This window comes from Phalacrocorax carbo, chromosome 7 (genome assembly GCF_963921805.1).
Source record: "Phalacrocorax carbo chromosome 7, bPhaCar2.1, whole genome shotgun sequence".
Classification (NCBI taxonomy): Eukaryota; Metazoa; Chordata; class Aves; order Suliformes; family Phalacrocoracidae; genus Phalacrocorax; species Phalacrocorax carbo.
The window spans coordinates 47,559,216-47,580,575 of record NC_087519.1 but is presented as its reverse complement, the minus strand read 5'-3'; the positions used below and the strand labels follow the sequence as shown (position 1 = coordinate 47,580,575).

The 21,360-nt window shown below is 36.2% G+C and overlaps 1 protein-coding gene across 6 annotated transcripts in view; it reads left to right on the top strand.

Annotated features, from left to right (window-relative positions):
- Positions 1–20,879, top strand: part of IFT80 (intraflagellar transport 80) — a 55,608-nt gene extending 34,729 nt beyond the window's left edge. For all 6 annotated transcript variants that reach the window (XM_064457902.1, XM_064457901.1, XM_064457899.1 and 3 more), the window contains 11 exons: positions 2,365–2,483; positions 3,357–3,431; positions 4,103–4,266; positions 9,607–9,671; positions 10,460–10,595; positions 11,268–11,415; positions 12,217–12,388; positions 15,196–15,285; positions 15,383–15,555; positions 16,699–16,822; positions 19,637–20,879. In XM_064457902.1, coding sequence (XP_064313972.1) covers positions 2,365–2,483; positions 3,357–3,431; positions 4,103–4,266; positions 9,607–9,671; positions 10,460–10,595; positions 11,268–11,415; positions 12,217–12,388; positions 15,196–15,285; positions 15,383–15,555; positions 16,699–16,822; positions 19,637–19,750 — 1,380 coding nt within the window. In that variant the 3' untranslated portion in view covers positions 19,751–20,879. The remainder of the gene's footprint in view (positions 1–2,364; positions 2,484–3,356; positions 3,432–4,102; positions 4,267–9,606; positions 9,672–10,459; positions 10,596–11,267; positions 11,416–12,216; positions 12,389–15,195; positions 15,286–15,382; positions 15,556–16,698; positions 16,823–19,636) is intronic.
- Positions 20,880–21,360: the final 481 nt, after the last annotated feature.

Here is a 21,360-nt window from a genome sequence, read left to right as displayed (position 1 = left end):
ATTTTTAATCCTTGGCAAAACTTTATCCTTTTTTTCCCTGTGTATATGTGACTGAAAATGTTTAGGATCATAAAATAGCCAGAGTTAGCAAATAGTATAAATAATTATCAGTTGTACAGAAGATCAGATCCATGTAAACCAAACCATACCACCAGATGGACCAGAATTACATAACTCAGAAGGGCTTTGTCCTCCAGAAAATGTGAAGCTCATTTGAAGAGCATGTGAAATTAGCTGTGGGAGGCCACTTACAAGAGAGAGATAATTTCAAGTGTAATAAAAATGTTTATGCAGAAAACAATACAAATACATTGGCCAAAACCAAAGCATCATATTAAATAGTATTACAGTAACTGTCAGCAAAGATGAAGCTGCATAGTTAAGTGTAGATAATATAGAGGAGCTTTCTTTACCATATCTGCATTCATGAGTTGTCGGTGGCACTGATGCACTTTGTAATAGTTAATGCTTTAGTAAGATTTCCTGTATCCGTGTTAATGAAGCTATGATGAATGTTGCTGTCTTAGGGCATTTCCAGATAAATTTAGTTGCTGACTATAACTGTAAAGACTTGTAATGTTGTTTTCGGCACCACATATTTTGTTACGGCCTAGATTCAGATCTTCCAAAGCTACAGAAATTTATCATATATCGTATAACATATATCAGATACCTGCGTGGTGCTTCCAGCTGAATACTGAGCAGCAGGCATTGACCTCAGTGGGAGCTGCCAAGTCTCAGCACTGCTGGAAATGAATCAGGCCCCTACATGTGGTTTCTGGAACTTGAGTTTAAGATCCTTCTTTTGAAAAATCTTGGCCTGAATCCACGTTTAGGTTACCAAATATCTGGGAATTAATACAAAAATATGAATTTTTACCTTCTAATTTGTCCTCTGTGTTCCCAGACACTGACTCACAACATTCACTTTCTGAACACTGGGATAATATAAGATTTCCATTCTTACAATTTTTCCAAATTACACATTTGGTATTGGACACCAGGCCAATATTTTCAATATCGAAGTCAAGTTCCTAAATTCCTAATTAGGCCCTTAAATGTTTTTTTGGTCTTGATTCTTTAATGTTGAACATGTAATTGCAAAAAGTTGTAACAACAGAAATGCTGTATTATAATTTGGTCCGGTGGGTGGGATAACATGAGTCAGTGTCTGGGAACACAGAAGACAAATTAGCAGGTAAAAATTCATTTTTCTTCTTTCATTCCCAGACATCGACTTGTAACAGATGGGCTCTGTGAATAATCTCCAGGGTGTTTGAATATGCAAACAACTGAGGAAGTACAGCTAACCCTGATTCAGGACTAATTTTTTATTTTATTATTTTATAGAGATTTTATTTTATTCCTATATATTTATGTAGGAAAACGTTGCCTACAAGAAACTTCTAGATGCATTCTTTTTTTCTGAGTACTACAATAGCTAAGTTAATTATGGACATATCACTGTGGTGGGCATAGCAATTAATATGTCTTTGGAAATGGTTTCTAGGCTTTCATAACAATTGAGTTCAGTCCTTGTTTTGCAATTGGTTTCATAATGGAGAAAATCGAAAAGAAGTTAACCATGCTCAGAATGGTGACATCTTTAAAAAAACAAAAACCCAAAAACCAAACAGACAAGAAAAACCAACAACAAAAGAAACCCCAACCAAACAAAAACCTGTCATAAGATCTCTCCTTAGATTTTAGCTGCCTAAAATCTTTGAGCTCAAAAATCTGTGTTGATTACAGGCAAACTGTGATTTTCTTGAAACATTGTCATCGGAGCAAATTTTCACAGAAATGGCAAAAGCACAGCCCGCTCATCAAGGCCATCTCCTAAATTTCCCTTACTCCAGAGTGTGGTAGCATTAAAATATATGCTAGAGCTATTCAACATCTAGACAACATATCTTTATCCCAGTCTTGGATATTGCTGAATTGTTTTGATGGGATCAGGATGGTATCACTGCAGTATTATATTTCAGATGTTTAAATAATCAGCAACTGAACACCAAGTCTTAAAATGGGAACTTTCAGATATCCTTGATCTCAGATAATTTTCTCAACCTGATGCGCATTACTGCGCTTATAACTTCTGTGTGCCATGTATGCATTAATTACTCCTTTCATTTAAGGAGCTCCATCCAGCTCTTCAGTAATTATTCATTGTTTATTCAGAGTTTATAGAACCTTTGAGTTTGTTTTCACCAGTGCTGTGAAAGGGCCTGTTCCCACATAGATATGTTCTGCTAATGTCATAGTAGTATCACATATACTTAGAGTAAGAAAGAATATGATATTTCACTAGTTAATTTTCATTTCAGTTATTGTTTTATTCAACCAACATTTTCTTCTGATTAGGTGCACAATGTTATTAATGATGCGGTAGATTTGTTGGAATTCCGTGACAGGGTTATTAAGGCCTCTTTGAACTATGGGCATTTGGTTGTTTCAACTTCTCTTCAGTGTTACGTGTTTTCGTAAGTAATAAAAATTCATTAAGCTTTCTCAAGTTTATCTAACAGTTCTAAGAGAGTAGCAGACACTTTATTTGAAGTACAATGGTTTGTTGGGTTTTTTAAACTAATTGAAATATTCTGTGGAACCTAGATCATCTACAACAAAATCAGAATGTATTGGACTATAGTTGTCCTCCCCCCGTCATCCTTTCTTTCAGCTTCTTGCTGGTGCCATGACTGCCTGTTCACTTTGCTACAAAAATTTGGTGGGCTTTCTTTTCACATAGAGGCAGCAGGATTGGTGGCTGGATGCAGGTGTATTTGTGCCTCCATCTAGGGGTGCCTTTTTTTTGGATACTGCTTCTGGCATGCCATTATTTTGGAATAGAATAGGAATGATTCAATCCTGCATTATTTTTTAAGCACATGATATTCTGTTTCATATGCTGAAATTTAAAGTTTATTCCTAAAGGCATTTATCTGTTCAGTGAGATGACTCATGCTGAACAGCAATGCAGCCTATAATAGGGCACACAAGAGAGAGACTCTATCCTACCTCCGGATCACTGTAAAAGAGTGGAACCACAATTCACAAATATTTTTTAAAAACATGTTTGTTTCATATAAATACAATTTTGCTCTTTACTCAGACTCCTAGGTCAGCTGCTGCTAGCATGAAGGGATGCAAAAATGAAGGCAGAAGTGTTATGGGATCATACTGCATGGTTATCAGTGTTACTTGGCTTCCTAAATGCTGTTTTTCATTTTGAAAACCTCCCTTTTTAAGAATTCTAGATGATTAAAATGTGCATGCTTTACTTAGTGAATTCAACTTCATATTTGCGATGATATGTTACAATCAGCGGTTTTAAGAAATTATTTTTTTCTTTGCAGTACAAAGAACTGGAATACACCACTGATCTTTGACCTGAAGGAAGGAACAGTTAGCTTGATTCTACAAGCAGAAAGGTAGCTTATTTGTTATAATGCTCACCATTAGATGTAAGCATGCATTTCCTACAACTTTGTGGTCTAACATAAGCACATATTGAAATAATAGAAATAGACAAAATGTAAACAGTGTTGGTAAGCAGGATGGCAAGGCTTAGATGGTATATTTGCCATAGATCTGTGATGGCGGTAATGAATCTTTTCATATATTACATATATGGTGATCAGTTTGTTAAAAGTGTCTTCTATTTGCTTTACATTATAATCTAGTCCTGGTGAAGGAAATGATAGAGGTGATACTATTTCAAAGCTAGCTATAAACATTAAAGCTGTTTCTCACATATATACACAGAGGGTTGTCTCATGGGGTGATGTGTGGAGAGTACGCCTGCAGCTCTATGCTTTGGCATCAAGAGTTATTTAAATTTAATAATATCTATAACAGATAAAATCATAGTGATTCCAGATAATAAATATTTCTCATGGAAAAAGATAACATTCACATTAAAACTGAAATCTTCTATATAGAGCTTTCAGGATATCAACTTTTAAATGTAAGGCTTAGAACTGATGTAGTTTAACTGAAAACAATTGCAGGATATTAGACAATTACCTTCAAACTGCTGAAACTGTCACCATGCTTTTCTGTATTATTTAGTGATTCACAGTTTGTTGGTGGTGTTTTGTAGGCATTTTCTCCTTGTAGATGGTGGAGGACTTTATTTATATTCCTATGAAGGAAGATTAATTTCCTCTCCAAAATTTCCAGGAATGAGAACAGACATTTTAAATGCCCAGACAGTATCTCTGAGTAATGATACTCTAGCAGTACGAGACAAAGCTGATGAAAAGGGTAAGTTCTCAGTTCTAATTGTTCCATGTTTGCTAGTAATTCATTGTGAAGTTTTCAACTTCTTCACATTACTTTACTTAGCATAGTTATGGTAAAAAAGCATAAAGCATAAACAATTTATCTATGGTATAAATAAAAGATAATATTTATTATAAAAATGAATTAAAATGACAGGTCTTGCTTAACTTTGATTAAAAATCTTAGAGGATGATATATGTCTCTGAACTTCCCGTTGTGTGTAATGCATCAGAGAACCATGAAATATTTACAGTAAATACTTGAACGGTAGGTTTGCACTCTCTGACACATGATTTTCTAAAGAAGTACCTCAGCAACTTTTTCTGCTTGACTGCTGCTCTTAGAAGCTACCAGTATATTAGCTGTGATTAAATTTAGTTCTCAGTTGTTCTTTGTTTTAGGTTTTTTGGGTTTGTATCTTTACAGCATGTAAGTTTTATATGCAGCTGACATGACCACAGTTACAAGGCTGTGGTGTTCCGTCTCAGTGTTGTGTTCTTGAAGGTTTTTATGCTCTTAAAAAGTGTTTTGGCATCAAAAGCACTATAATTATAAAACACAGCATGGCCAAATGAGCTTCGGGTAAATTTTTGCATTGATGACTGTACAGGAATACCTTCTTGTCAGTCAGCTTTTTTCCTTTGTTCTATCTCATGATGCAAACGTGTAGTTTGCCTGTGCAACAATTTAACTTTTCAGTGTCTCCTGGAAACAGACACTTCCATTGCTGGAAAACTCATGGCACTATGGCTTTTGACTTCATAACTGTGCCATTTAGAGGCCATACAGATGTTACAGTACAGGGCTGCAGTACTCTGTATAGCTGCATTTCTCCTGCGAAATAGCCAGTAAGGGGATTACCAGTGGGAACAACTGTGCACAGGAGGTGCTGTTATTGCAGAGTGAAACAGTGAAAACTTCCTGCCCGTGGTTCCAACTGACGCTAACCCAATCTATTATCTGTAACTCTGTTATGCTAGACTTAATGATTAGATTTTAGAGAGTTACGGAATTTTAGAATTCTTTGTCTTGCAGCAAAGAATTGTATTTATCTTGGTTTTGCCATAGAAAAAAACCTTTCAGTGTGAAGTAAAAAAGCCAGAAGACTCACTGCCTGATCATTATAGGCAGTGAGTTAGCCCTTTAGTACTGATTGCATGGTAGTTTTCTCAGCATATAACCCACAACTTAAATTACTTGATGACTGAAAAAAACCCCTTGTAATAATCCTTTAAAATATCCCTACACAAGCAAAAGAAAAATTGAGATTTTTCTCACTTCCTTGTTACAAAGCAATTTTGCTACTCTGTACAACTTATATGTATTTTTCTTGTACAACCTAATCTTTTGTGTGAAAACAAATACTTTAATTACCACACAGTTATTTTAGATGTCTATTTTATATTACTACTCTTTAAAAGTAATTATTCAAAATTATTAGTATCTGTAACGTGCATTTCATTTTTAAGGACAACTACTTCAGAAAATATTATCCTCAAGCATCAAGACATTAAAGATATCTAAAATTACTGTAATAATTAAAACAGATTTTAATTATCAAAAATACATTTCAGTGTAAATTGTTCAGAAGAAAGCAGTAGCTTGCAAAAAATGGATAAGTGAAAAGTTGTATCTTCCGATCTTTTCTCTTTTACTCTGTCTGTATTTATATTACAAGTGTATGTATGTTTGTTTCTATATTACTTAGTATAACACAGTGACTATTGCCATATTGACACCTTGATGCAGTTAGAATAAAAACAATAGAAGTATTTTAAATAAATTGAGGTTATGTAGAAAATTCATCCATAAACACTGACTGCTGTCTATATGCATGCATATTTAAGATTTTGATGGTAAACTCACTCTCTTGCCCTCTTCCCCTGCCCAAATCCTGAGTAGACTGAAGAGCATCTCCATCTCCCAACTGTTGCTGTTAGTGTCGTGAAAATCTTGTCAGCCTGCATGCAGGCTAATCTTCATCAAAATTGTAATTTACAGAGGCTGGGTTTCTGGCTATGTTTTCAAGATAAGCTCTCCAAATGATCCTGCTGATAGCAGCTTCCATCAGGGCAGTGAGTAGAGATGGTTTTTTTTTCTTTCTTAGATACAAGTCCCACTAGTAGTGGTAAAAAGCTGTATAATATGCCAGCACATGGGAAAACAGATTCTTGGCACAGGAAGCCGTGCCTTATCTAGGCCTGTTTATTCTTCTCAGCTCACCCCAGCAGAAGCAGTTTTTTTCTTTGCCCTATTTTGAGGGCAGGTCTGTTTTTCATAATGTACTGCATTATAGAAATATCTAAGATAGCTCAGTCTGATACAGGAAGCAGTTTACACGTGGTAGCATGGACCTCTCTAGAAGCTAATTTACTGTGAAACAGAGAGAGATATAACTTGCTCTGCTTCAGAGTTGTTACTTGGATATTCTTCTTCTTTCAGTAACCTAGAAAAAAAATCGGTACTTCTGCACCTACACTCCTTCCTCAATCTCTAATGAAGCTGGAAGAGGGAGGTGAGCCTTTTCTCAAAAGGGAACTGCTGGCCCCAGGAGCAGTCATTCCATGATAACAGAACGTGTGTGTTAGAAGGCACACAGTAGCTGTTCTTTCTCTGGATGTTCAAAGTGAGAGAATGCCCTTTGTTTATGTTTTTAATTTCTACATATATAAAAAAATATAATTTAGGTTCTAAATTATTAAGTGATGTGGAGTTTTTCCAGATGGAAGGGATGGGGGGGAAACAACCCCCGTCATGGTTTAACCCCAGCCGGCAACTAAGCCCCACACAGCCGCTTGCTCGCTCCCCCCTGGGGGGAGGGGGGAGAGAATTGGAAGGATAAGAGTGAAAAAACTCATGGGTTGAGATAAACACAGTTCAATAGGTAAAGCAAAAGCTGTGCACACAAGCAAAGCAAAACAGGAATTCATTCCCTGCTTCCCATGGGCAGGCAGGTGTTCAGCCGTCTCCAGGACAGCAGGGCTCCATCACATGTAATGATGACTTGGGAAGACAAACACCATCACTCCCAGCATCTGCCCTTTCTTCTTCTTCACCCAGCTTTACATGCTGAGCATGACGTCATATGGTGTGGGACATCCCTGGGGTCAGTTGGGGTCAGCTGTCCCAGCCGTGTCCCTTCCCAACTCCATGTGCCCTCCCCAGCCCACTTGCTGGTGGAGTGGGGTGAGAGGCAGAAAAGGCTTTGGCTCTGTGTAAGCCTTGCTCAGCAGGAACAAAAACACCCCTGTGCTATCATAGAATGTCCCGAGCTGGAAGGGATCCACAAGGACCACTGAGTCTCACTCCTGTCCCTGCACAGGACACCCCAAATTCACACCATGTCTCTAAAGACATTGTCCAAGTCCTTGTCGAATATCGCCAGGCTTGGCACTGTGACTGCCTCCCTGGGGCACTGGTTCCACGGCTCCACTGCCCTCTGGGTAAAGAGCCTTTCCCTAATATCCAAGCTGCACATCTTCCTGCCATTCCCTCGGGTCCTGTCAACACTGTTTCCAGCACAAATCCAAAATAGAACCCAATACTAGCTACTATGAAGAAAATTAAATCTCTCACAGCCAAAACCAGCACAACCCCAAGCTTATTTTCCAAAATACCTTAAACATTGTAGATTAATGAAAAGTTAACCAATTTTATTTGCCAGTTGGGTACAGTGGTTTTCTTTAAAACTCTCTTAATCTAACTTTCTAGAGCTAGTATTGTAGCAGTAAAATTGGCTTGTATAGCTCGATCAAAATAAATTTCACGCAGGGAGCCATGCATAAAAGTGAGAAAAATACCACTTCTTACGAACAACTAGTTTTCTTTTGTATATTTAGCCAGCTGCCAGGAGCAACGTTTGTGTAAAACCCTTTCTTTTCCTCCTCTGCAAACTCAACCAATGCTTTGTGAACACCTGCTCTTACAGGTTTTGTTTTTTTTAATTCTGCCTGTATAACCATTGACCTCAAACCAACATCCTGTGTCCTAGTGAAAGAAATGCACAGCAGGATTAACATGTTAACATTGCCATCCTTTGGAATGAACGTGTATGTTCATCTTATATTTTATACTTACAGGTAACATGTTGAAACTGCAGGTGGGATGTGTTACTGGACATCTGAAATGTTTCTGTCACATCTGTATTTTCCATGAACTAATGTGGAATCATGTGCTTTAAATTATAGCTGGTGTTCCTCATAAACCTTTTCTCTAGGTTGGAATACCCTACCTACATCTGTCTGAATTTTGGTGTATATTCACAGACTATGTACGAAGTACGCATGAATAGTTTTTGAACACATATGGATGCATGTGCGTCACACACACACACACACGTGCATATAGAGAGAGGCAGAAAGAAGAACAAAAAGAAAGAGAAACTTTATTTTTAGGCAAGTTGCAAATTTGAGTCTTCACTGGATATCCCAGAAATACGGATGATGTAGGTGGGGGTTTTTTGGAGGGTTTTTTGGGGGTGGGGGAGGGTGAGTATTGTTTGGTTTTTTGAGGGTGTGACAGGGAGAGAGTGGAACAGAAGGACTTTTGGTAAAGATTGCAAGAATTATATATAAAATTCAAGTATATCTGGATAAAGCTGGTACTTTTTGAGGAAGCCAGCTATTACTGTATTGTCATTAACCATGTCATCGTGACAAGCGAAACCCTAAACTGTCCTGGAAGGAAATATGCCTGGGGACCACTGTATTAAGAATTCAAAATAGAGCAGATTATTAACAAAATAGAGAATGCTTCTGAAGAATGTTTTACCCAATAGTTCAGAGGACAGCTTTCTATATATCTGATACTAATTCCTTTAGGAAAATACATCAATCAATGGTATCACTTCCTAAACTTTCATATTTATCAAAATTGTGGGTTAAGATTGAGTAAATCTATCAGATAGCCTTGGTAACATTGATTCACAATGCAGGGTACAAACTTGCATCAGATAGAGCTCAGTGTAATTTCTGTAAATGACCATTTTAGCTGCAATAGGAAGTAAAACATTAGGTTTCTCAGTTCTGTATCAGTCCATAATATCATGTTTCAATGGCTATCAATGCTCTGAAAATAATGATAACTGAGAATTTTCACAGATCACTCTGATTCCTAAGCCCAGTGGACTATGATGGTTATATTTTCCCAACTTGAAGGATTCTGTTTTTGACCAGAGTGTGAAAGTCACTGCTAAATCTAGCATACAGCAATAAGTATCCATTTGCAGTAAATTGTACTCTGAAAATGAATGGAGCTGCTTGAAAAGTCTGTGAAGAACTGTTGCTTTTAACTAATAAACCATATAATTTTTTTTTCCCTCAGTTATCTACATATTTGAAGCTTTATCTGGAAAGCCGTTGGGTGATGGAAAGCCTCTAACCCATAAGGTAAGGTGAAGGATATAATGTCTCTTTATTATACTTTGAAATTAAGGGTCAATAATGCATTTCCTCAATAATGGGTCTAATAACATATTAAAGGTTTACAGTCTTAATAGAAAGGAGCTTGACAACTCTAGCTGACTCTTATAAAAAAATTTAGATTCTTTATGCAGTGTCGATGTACAAAGGGATATACTCTTAAGTTGTGTTCAGTTACTGGTATGTGTTTCTCATGCACTTAAGAGTTTGAAACTGCAGTTAAACAGTTTTGTTATGCAGTAAAACTGATCAACTGAGTTGTCTTTGCACATACTCCAAAGCAACTTCTATTAGTGCCAACCTGTTATTAACACTGAAGAAAAGTGAAAAGTTGTCTGTCTTCACTGTGAGCTTTTACTGTTTTTATTTCAAAAACGATTTCCTGAACTGCATTTAACTTTTCTTCACTCTTCTGGTATGCAGCAAAAGCAAAATTAGGCAGCTTCTTTGGAGAGACCAATAAACATTCATCTTTTAGGCAGCTTTTGCTTTGAGACTCCCACTTGTATTTCTGTAGTTTTGTAGTAAATTCCTAAACTGCTAACTCTTCTTTGTTGCGGTTTAATCTGCATGAAATTCAACTTACGTAATGCTTCATTCAACAGAGAAGACACACATAAAGTGTCTCCACAATCCAGTTTTTCAGGAGTTTTGTGCCTTGTTTTTAGTAAAGCATCCATTTGTTTGGGTATCACATGCTTTCTGTGATACAGATCTCCAAAATAAAAATAAGATATTTTCTTTTCCCTTTTCAGACAGAAATTGTGGAGATTGCTTTGGACCAGAAAGGACTTACAAGTGAAAGAAAAATAGCTTTTATCGATAAGAACAGAGATCTTTACATTACCTCTGTTAAACGGTTTGGAAAAGAACAGAAGATTGTCAAAATCGGTAAGAAAATTGCAAAATAATGCTTAGCTACATGCTAGTAGGCAAATAGACTTTATCTAGTACAAGAGAAAAAAATTGCTTTTTAATTAATAGTGAAATCGGACTTGAAAAAAACATTAGAAATAGTCCTGTGGCTTTAGTAAGATTGTGGTAGAAACAGTTTTAGTACATGTTACCTAAATCCTGATAATTTGTATACCAGATACATGTAAAGCAGTTGTTACCACTTAAGCACTTGTTATTGCATTCTGGAGCAAGCAGCTCAGAGGATATTGGAAAAGGATGCATTTCTCAGAATTACTCAATACAGAATCTTAGACAGTTTTCTTGCCAATGCAAGCTCTTTAAGTTCCTAATATTCTTAATTAAAAGTTTAAATGCTGTAGACAGATGCATTTTCCAGTAAGTACGAAGGCGCAGACTGATAGTTGTGTTAATTTTGACCTCCAGTCTCAAAACTAAGTTCAAAAACCATTATTCTGAAAAGAACTCTCCTTCAGAAAGAGAGAACTGAGTTTGGCTGAAAGTTTGTAAGATGTTAAATTACAAACTAGGGGGTTAAAACCAGTCCTTATAGACTAATAATCACCCTTTTACTACAGTTTGAGAAGTGTAACTTTATTTTGAAGTTTCTTGTGGAAATGCATATTATTCTGTTATCTTCAAATTCAGGGACAATGGTTCAAACTTTGGCTTGGAATGACGCATCTAACATTCTTTGTGGAATTCAGGATACCCGTTTTACAGTCTGGTACTACCCCAACACAGTCTATGTAGATAAAGATCTTTTGCCAAAAACTCTGTATGAAAAAGATGCAAGGTAATATATCCTTTTTGATCAAAAGATTAGTATTATGTATTTTAACTAGTTTACTCATTCCTTAAATAATTATGTTCATTTTGGCAGTTGAAGTAGAAGCCAAGGTTGCAACTTTTAAAATTCTTTTCATGTTACTGCTTCTTGATTAGGAAATGAGGAAAAAGTGTTTTATAAGGTATATCATAAAGTTTGGAGCTGAAATGAGGATGCACAGTATAAAAGTAGTATAGCATCTTGATGTAAAAGCAAAATTTTAATCATATCTTGTGAAATATTGCCTTAGGTGTTTGGAAAAAAAACAACCCCAAACTACCAAACAAACCCAAACAAAAAAGAAGATCTGTTTAAAGTATCTGTTGGAAATTAAAAGTATCAAGATATTAGGTCACAGACAATATTATTTCTAGCTCAGCATGTTTACTTTACATGTTTACTTCAGCCTGTACATTTTGTAATATGAAATTCTTTATAAAGAATACCTGAATTCATAATTTCATTCTAAGAATTATGGGAGCCCAAATACTTTTTACTGAAAAATGTATTTGAAAATTTTTGCATAAATACCCAGTTTGCATTTGCCTCACAGCCAGTGAATGTGCATAACTATAATTTTCTTTTTAGAGACGGTCACGACTACTTGTTGAATATAACTGTTGAATAACTAGGTGCTTAGATTTTTATACGCTCTGAAAATGAAGTATAATCATGTTGTAATTTTGAAACAAAGATTTCTTTAAATTCCTAATGTTCTTTGCAGTAAGAAAGAAGTTAATACTAACTTACCTTTCTTTCTCTACCCAGTGAATTTAGCAAAAATCCCCAGATTGTAAGTTTTGTAGGAAATCAAGTAACAATTAGAAGAGCAGATGGTTCACTTATTCACCTTAATATTTCACCTTATCCTGCGATTCTTCATGAATATGTTAGCAGTTCTAAATGGGAAGATGCTGTCAGATTGTGTCGCTTTGTTAAGGTAAATGCCAATTATCAGGAATGTTCAGATATAATTTCACTGTAATATTTAAATGTTCAAGTATTACTTTAATAATGATAATTACATACCAGATGTTACATCTTGTTTCCATTCTTCTGCTTTGTTGCTGATTATTTTTGGTCTGGTAGTGAAAAATCATAGATATTTAATAATTACATAATATACATGTATGTCATTTCATAATTTTCAGTATACATAATAAAACTTATTTTTATTCACACCAAAGTCCTGATGGATTGAACACAGGTACTCACAGAAATTAGTTAATAAGCTTACATTTTCAGGACTAGGCCTTAATATAACCAACTAAAAATTATCTTCATCTCCATAAACAGTTGCCTTACTATTTTTTTCATATTTTATTTCACTTGTGTTTGTTGTTTTTTTTTTCCTTTGCTTGCTTTTGTGTGTATTTAGGCAACAGCAACAGATGAGGTGAGTCTGGCAGTCTTTAAAAGAGACAAACAAAAATCCCCCCAAACCCTGCTTCCTTTGCCCTGTTTACTGCTAGAGAGGAGTTTGGCACTTCCATATGATTATCATGACCTTAAATGTGTATTTAAAATATTTTTTATTTGCATTATTAATTCAACACACATCCAGATAACTTGGGTTGTATAATGATTTTTATTTTTAGTGTTCCCCCTTTTACAGCAGGCTTTTATTTCAGTATTTGGCAGTGGGAACTGGGATTTCAGATTTCAAATACAGTATTATGTTGACCTTTTTGAATAACCTAAACGCATCATCTTTAAAAATAAAACATCTGTATCAGGTGGTAGTATTCATAATATTGTTTTTTTCTGATTATATGAAGGTTTTCTAATTCAAGGGGTGGTTTTTTTGTCAAACTTCTCATGCATTCCCTTCATTCTTATGGGTAGAGTCATCCAATGAGTTTAATCATACTTAAGAGGAAAGCTGTTTAAAATTTTCAGTGCTTTTTTATTAAATCCCACTATAGGTATCATGTTTTTTCACTGTCCTTTTTTTTGTGAGCTTTTCCTCATTAGTCCGTATCTGTCAACAAGTGAGGAAGGCTTCTCAAGAAAAACTGTAACATAATCTTTATTTTCAGTGTCAAGAGTATTCACATCATCTGGTTTTAAGCCTCCAAGTTAGGTACATGGGTCTCGGTCTTTGAAGACTTCTTTCATCGATTCATAAAAGGAAGTTTTTGTCTTTGATAGAAGGTAATCTAAACTGGCCTAAACTAGATGGAAAAGATATTCACACCATCTAGTTCAGGCCTGTTTAGATTGACAATGTGTTTGGGCTGAGGGGTGACCTGGCACCCTCACACCAAGGTAAACAGCCATCACAGCAGGTCTTGCCTTGAGTATTTTGTTTATCTTTCGTGATTCATAAACTCTTCATGGAGATACAGGGCTATTTGGTTGATTTTTGGCAGTCCAGGTAGACAGTTAAAAGTATTTCCAATCAGTATTAAGAAAATGGGCCATCCTTCTGAGGAAAGAGAGAACAGCAAAACCTATTGGTGGAAAAACTCCTAGAAACTTGGTCTCTTGAATAATTTCAGTCTGAGCTTTCAGCATTTTACCACCTACTTTTCTAAATAATAGGGAAGTGGGAAGACAACATGACAAAGATTTTATGAGCTTTTGGTTCTCTGAACAATTTTAATTGTCCCAGATTATGGGCTACCAGCAGGAAGGTTTATCTTGTTGTGATAACAACAAGATAACAACAAGAGCAGGAACGCATGGCCAGAGTAGGAACACGTGCAGGGATGGCGATAGTGAAACCACAGCTTTAGGCTGAATTACTGTATTACTGTCATTGGCTTCAGTGGGTCTTACCAGTTTTGTTTCATACAAAAGCGGTTGTGAGACAGGGCATGGGAATATGTTTAGAGCACACTCAGTGTAGCTCCTAGAGTGCACGTTGACTAACAAGTGCATTCAAAATTATATTTTTCCTCTCTGAACTAGAGTTTTCAGATGTGGTAGCCTAAACTATACTAACTCATATCTGTGTCATAAAGTTGTCAGACTGGAAAAGGGAAGATATCAAAATGTCAGGATCTTCCTAAATGTTTTTCTGAGTTAGTGGGTTTTCCTTAAGGTTGGGGGGGAGCAAAAGTCATGAAAATAGAAAACAAGGGTATAATATTATTGTTACCATTATGTTTTCCTAATTCTTAATTCTAAACATAAAATGTACTGAAAATATCACAAAGGAGACAGAACTTTTTAAGCTCTTATTTACTTTTCAGCAGGTTCATTGTTCTAGAGTCAATTTTTTTTACTCTCATTTGTAGTATGCGTATAAGTGTACAGTTATTGCCAGCATCATGGTTCCAGTACAGATTTTTCAATCTGAAATAACTATTATTACAGTTATATCGACCTGCAGCCAGGTTGCAATTAGCCAGGTTAAAATAATTTTTTCTAACTACAACCAGTGCTTTGGTTTCCAGCATAGTTCCACAAGAAGTGACAGGGACACCGATGAGGAGGCCGTAAAGTGATACTATGGCAAGAGTTCATTACTGGCCGAGATGCTGAAAACTAATGATTCATTCAGCCACACTGTCAGTCTCAGCTGATCACAACATCAGTGTTTTTATAATGAAGGAGTTCTGAGAAATAATGAAGTAGTGACTTTCTAGTAAGAGACTTAGACCACAGTGCCATAAATTGCATACTGAGAAATGTTGCATTGTTACGTATTTTCAGGACTTGTATGCTTCCTTTGAGAAGTTGTTTTTAGCATAATAATAAATATTTTAAGTTTTAGGAGTTGCATTTTTAAAAAAATTTCAGGATCAAACTATGTGGGCATGTTTAGCTGCTATGGCGGTTGCCAACAAAGACATGGCTACAGCAGAAATCGCCTATGCATCAATTGGTGAGGTAAGAAAATTGAGTTAGTTATTTCCAGTTAAATTGTTGGAAAACTGATTTTATTTATGAATTTCCATTACTAAACTATTGTACATCTCATTAACAGATTGACAAAGTTCAGTATATCAATTCAATCAAAGATCTTCCATCAAAGGAGTCAAGGATGGCTCATATACTGCTCTTCAGTGGAAACACCCAAGAAGCTGAAACCCTGCTTCTGCAGACAGGCCTTGTTTACCAAGCTATTCAAGTCAACATTAATCTTTACAATTGGGATAGGTAGTATTTCTTCAAACAAAATATGTATACAAGCCATCTTAGTGAGGTAACCTGTAAATTGTTTAGGTCAGTTGTTTTATTGCAGATACTTAGCTGACTAATTTCCTCTCTGTGATTGCCCTGAGCTGTAAAAAGATGAAGTAAATCACATCCTGACAATAACCAAAGAAGTAACTTCTTTTCTGCCATATTTAGAAGATACAAGTATTCTGCAATAAAAGTCCTGAACATGCTTGGAAGCATTCTTAGATAATATTTTGCTTTTTCATTATTGTTAACACAGAGAAGTCCTCAGCGATACCTCAAACTGTTGTGTGACCCTCAAAGAATTAAAGCTGTTGTGAAATGTCTTGTTGCTAAAAATAGATATGTGGCTATTCAGACTCCCAGCGCTGTGTAGGTGGATGAAATATGAATTATGCTTGAGAAAACAAAGTAGGAATTTCTCCTTTAAACAAAACCCCACATTTTCTAACAGAAACTTCTGAGGACATTTACTACTAATTTCTCTGCTATTATATTCATATCACTGTGGGCAAAAGGTTGTTTTTTCCCCCACATATCTGCACTTTTTTTATTCTGTTGCCTAATATGCATTATCTAAAAACTTTGTATATTAAATATAAGTATTCCTTGTGCCATTGAGAAGAAAACAGATGTGAGAGTAATCAGTTATACTAATCCAATGACTAGTCCTTCCTGCCTGTAGAATATTCATAAATGCTGTGTAGCATGCACCATAAATGTGTATTATGATGCTGTTCAGAAGCCATTCCTGACTGTAATAGTTACCAAAAAGTTATTACTTTTGCCCCTTTATATTGAGAGTGCTAAACTCCAACCATTCCATTTTGTTTCCTTGAAATAAAAACACTCCTGTTGTCAAACTCCAATGATGTGATGAGGTTGTCAACAGAAAAAATTGCTGGATGATTTTCATAGCATGCATCATAGAGTCTCCTTCACTGGCTACTTTTAACCTCCTGTGACTGATACTAATGTAAAACCGCTCGGCGCAGTAGATTAGGAATCTTTGCCTGCAGCCCAAACGCTTTTCAGCGTATCGTTTTGCAAAACCATGGTGATTGTAGCTGTGCCAGAGCATTTATATAGCCTGACAAGCATATTTCTGTTTTATTCCAGGGCCCTAGAACTAGCAGTAAAGCACAAGACACATGTTGACACGGTCCTGGCTTATCGACAAAAGTTCCTGGAGGACTTTGGTAAAAAAGAAACAAACAAAAGATTTTTGCAATATGCAGAAGGTGTAAGTATTCCTCAGAATTATTCCTACAGCTTTAGGTCAGCCTGCTCTTTGTAGCCAGTTTGGGAGGGTGGGGGAGGAATTGCTCTTATATTTTCCTTCTTTGGTTCAAATATGGACACAAATCTTACGATTTTACATCTGAGTACAAGTTCATAGCTTGATGTGTGGCTACTTGGCTAGTAATAGTTGTGAATGTGTTTTATTTGAAGGCACAGATACGGAATGTATATGTTTATTATCTGGCAAAGATTATACAAATGAAGGCACAGTTGTTTTCTGTAAACAGGGAGCTAGACCTTAGTAGGGTTGAATGTGTACCTCTGAAATGTCTTCAACGTTTTTATGTAATTTTATGGATAGCAACAATAACAAACTTTGAAGGTATCTGAATACATATTAAGAGTGAACTACGAACTGTTCTGCCAAATGTGATAAGTAGCTAAGTATAAAGTTTCATCAAACCTCTGGAAAGCCTCTCCATCATCAGTAGGTCATTTCAATTTATTAGCATTTCACAGATCTTAAAGACTGAGGACAACAGTTCATAGGCTAGAAGTATCTTAGATTCCACTGGAGTACTTCTGCACATTCCCCTTATGAGAGGCACCCACATGTGTGCCTTAGACAGCAATCCCACTGAGCAGCCCGTATGTCCTTCCTGTCCCACGCTGTTCCTAAGCATTCTGAGGGTGAAACTATGAAAAGAGACGTGTACTTTGACTGTGTCAGATCCTTTCATCCACTGTAGCTGATGGATCAGGGAAATACATCCAAGCTGTTGGCTCAGATCCTTTAATTGGACAGTGCCCATTACACTTTCAATAAAGCTGGATTTCTAATGTAAGTCATTAGCTTTTAGCACTTCTAAAGATGTTTCATTTCCTAAACAAGAATAAAAGTCTGCACAATATCTAGCCCCCCAATGAACCATTCAGCAGTACTTTACCTAGAAAGTGTAGCAAAATAGCAGAACAGATTCCAAGCACTCTTACTGTGCAGCAATTTCAGCTGCTATGCTGGAAGTATATCTTCTACATACTTTAAATCCATTATTGAGCAAAAATTATGTTAATACCATGATGCTTCCGAAAGAGGCTTTTTAGATAATACTGTCTTGTCTTTAAATCATAAAGAAAGCCATAGTTTCTGGAAGGGTTCCTAAGCAATAAGACCTTGTCAATGACAAGGTGTGAACAGTGTTAACATGAGTGGAGCCTATTTCACCTAATGCTCAGTCTTGAAACTTGGGTCTCAGACTGTAGAAGGTTCCTGGAGTAAAGAAGTCCTTTTCCATACCCATGTTCTGGAGGTCTTGTCTGCTGGATCTGAAACTAGGAGGGAACCTACGTAATGAAGTGGATTTTAAGCTTTGGGCTACAGTGGTAACTAAATTCTTGATGCAGCCTGTCAGATTCATATAGCAAAGTTAGAAGGAAATGTTAAGGGCATTGAAGAGAAAAGCAAGATTTTGTGCTGCTGTTCCTTCTCAAGGGAAAAAAAGGGGTCTCGCTTTTCCTCTCGCCACCTAAAGCTGGTTCAGGCTTAAGTAAGGATTTTTTTTTTACCTCTTTTCTATACTGCAGCTGAGAGCACTGATCTGCAATCAGATATGGAATCTAAACAATGTGCTTAGTTGTTATATCTCACATCTTTATTTATAAGGTATTATGAACCTAATATGTATACTGAGAATCCATATCTTGGCAGTTACTAGGTGTCACTGGCAAGGGTTGTTGGCTTCGCTGGCAAGTAGCTCTCTGGTCTAGATGGCAGAATTAGCCCTAGATGTGGTATGTTTAGCATCTGTGTGACATCTGTTAAAGCAAACACATTCTTTCTTGGAGCTCCATAAAGATTTCAGTCATCAGATCCAAAGCACCTGGACCCAGTAAATGCATCCTGAATTGAGGGATTAACCTTTTCACGTGAGAATGTGGGTATTGCAGTTACATCTTCCCTCACAGAGAATCTTCCTTGTGATTTCATGACTTAGTTAACAGAATAACAGCTACTCTGAAAATTCCCTGTGCAGCAGTTGAGATTTTTTTTCCCATCCCATCTTTGACAATTGTAATTCTCCAGCAGTGAAACTGAACTTCACAATTACATTTTTGCCCAGTTTTTATGTGTTTTTATAGTCATCAAATGTACCATGATCCATTCTTTTTGTCAAGCATTTTTGGAAAGAAAGACAACTGCTGTACCCCACTGTACCATGGGTATTGTACTATATCTCTTGTCTGAGGTTTCAGTGAAATAGAATAGAGCCAGAAGATGACAATTCTCTACAGCTGGAGAAATGCCAAGGTAAAGCAAAAACATTTATTGATGTGGAAGACTAATTTCAAGCAGAAATCTGATTTCTGTTGTATCAGATAATGAGTGTTATATGCTATCAGTTTACTTGGTGGGCTTCAGGTGCAGTCAAATGACATCACTGCCTGTATTATTGGTAAAAGGCTATATTCTCAGTAATAGGACACAGGTATCATTACATTTAAATTAGATGCAAGGTGATCCAAGTTATTTTCGTGTTTTAATGGTTTTTTGCCAGACACAATGAGTTGTATAAGTATTTGTTAGAATTAATCAAGCTTGTTTTATTTTAAAGGTGGAAAGCTGAGTTTGTTAGAGCTCAGCTGTGCCTTCATACATTCCATTAGTATAAGTTATCACTTATACATGAAGACTAAATAATGATTGATATGGTCACTTTGTAATTGTAACTTCAAATTGTCCTGTTAGTGACTATCTTTTTGACCTCTTTATATGATGTTAATTGACCTCTGTGTACTCACTTTTCTGTTCTTACAGCTGGAAGTTGATTGGAATAAAATCAAAGCCAAAATAGAGATGGAAATTGCTAAAGAAAGAGAACGAGCAGCAACCAGTCCCGCAGTAAGAGCTAGTGTAACTGTACAGCAATAACTGTTCTTTTGGTCACAGTAATAAGTGCTTCTTGAATATTTTATACTTGCATATTTTGAACAAACATATATAAAAAAAACCCACAGCGAACATTTTGTGGGGAACAGGAGTGAGAATTGGTGTAGTTATTGTTGGTTGTTGGATAACAGGCAGAATTCTTTATTTACTACAGTCTCATTTTGAGCTTGGTTTATGTTCTGATGCCCTAGCTCTAGTGAGTAGCTACACTGTACTCCGTAATACTTGTATGAGTGAAAAAGGAAATTAACTGTCTTCCCGGTAGTGGCTTTTAAATTTTCATCGCCACTAAAATAATTTAACCTTGGTTGCCTCTAATTAAGTACTGATTTTCCTGTTTAAGCACCTAATTCAGTGCTTTGGTTATTCCTGCAACCTCAGAGGCCTCTGAAAAGATTCGTTTAAATTGCCTTAAATCAAATTTAACAAACTCTAAGTGATGAAAATTAAAAAAGGAGCTTGCACCTATAAAGTACAAAAGAATATTTCACTCACAGTTAGGGTAATACATATTTCTGCTAGTACGTAACGTATGTACTAGCAAGTTCTTTAACAGATGATTTCAGATTACTTCAGCAGCTCCGGTTTGTCACTGTAGCAAACTGTTTGGCAATAAAGGGTATTTTCTGAGATAATGTAAATTGTTTAAAATACTATGGAATGTGCTTTGAATCTTGTTTGAAGTAACAGACAGCATTGTTGGTTGCTTTTGTAGCATCTAACACATATAATTGACAACGATATTGAGAGCTTCCTTAGGGTTAAAGTATCATATTCATTTAAAATAAGGAAGAGCTTTCCACAAATATATTGTTTTTACATTTGTGTTATTTCATCAAGATACAGTTTTCTTTGTTTCACGTATGGAAGTGGCTGCATATGTTAGATGGTCTTTGCAGAAGCCCTTTGTGTTACAAACACGTAAGCGGGTTATTCATAACTGACATTGTATAATTTTATCTCTCAGATGTTGCATCCATCAAAATGTTAAATATCTGTACACTGGCAAACTACTTCTGTTTTGTAAACCATTATATGACGCTTTTTTGCATTGTTCATAAATTTCTTAATAAAAACAAAGAAAGGGATTTTTTTGAAATGTATCTAATAGGTGATGCATTAGATGGTCTCCATTTATTTACCTGACTGCTAAATAAAACAACAATTTTGATGTAGCTCATTTGAAGCTCCTCAGTATTCTGGTATACTGACATGTGGCAAAGAGAACACCTTCACCTTCCATTGACTTGAAGAAAGCACTTACTAGTTCCAGAATTGAGCCCAAAATATCACTAATGGCAAGTGTTTAATGTGAAATTTATGAAGGCTGGCTCAGATTTGTAATGCGGCATAAGCGATTATTGAAGACCAGTCCAGTGGTGATACAAAGTTCAGGGTCTCAGCTCAGTCCTGCTCTTTTATTCTTGGGCCAGTTAGAAGTACAGCAGAGGCAGCAAATTCACTCAGCTTGTTAAAAATGCGTGGTGCAACAACTGACCACTGCAAAGATGAGATAAAACAATGGAATGGACGCCACGCTTGTAAGGGTACCATCGCAGGCTACCCTTCAGGGTGGTGTCAGTGTCATTCAC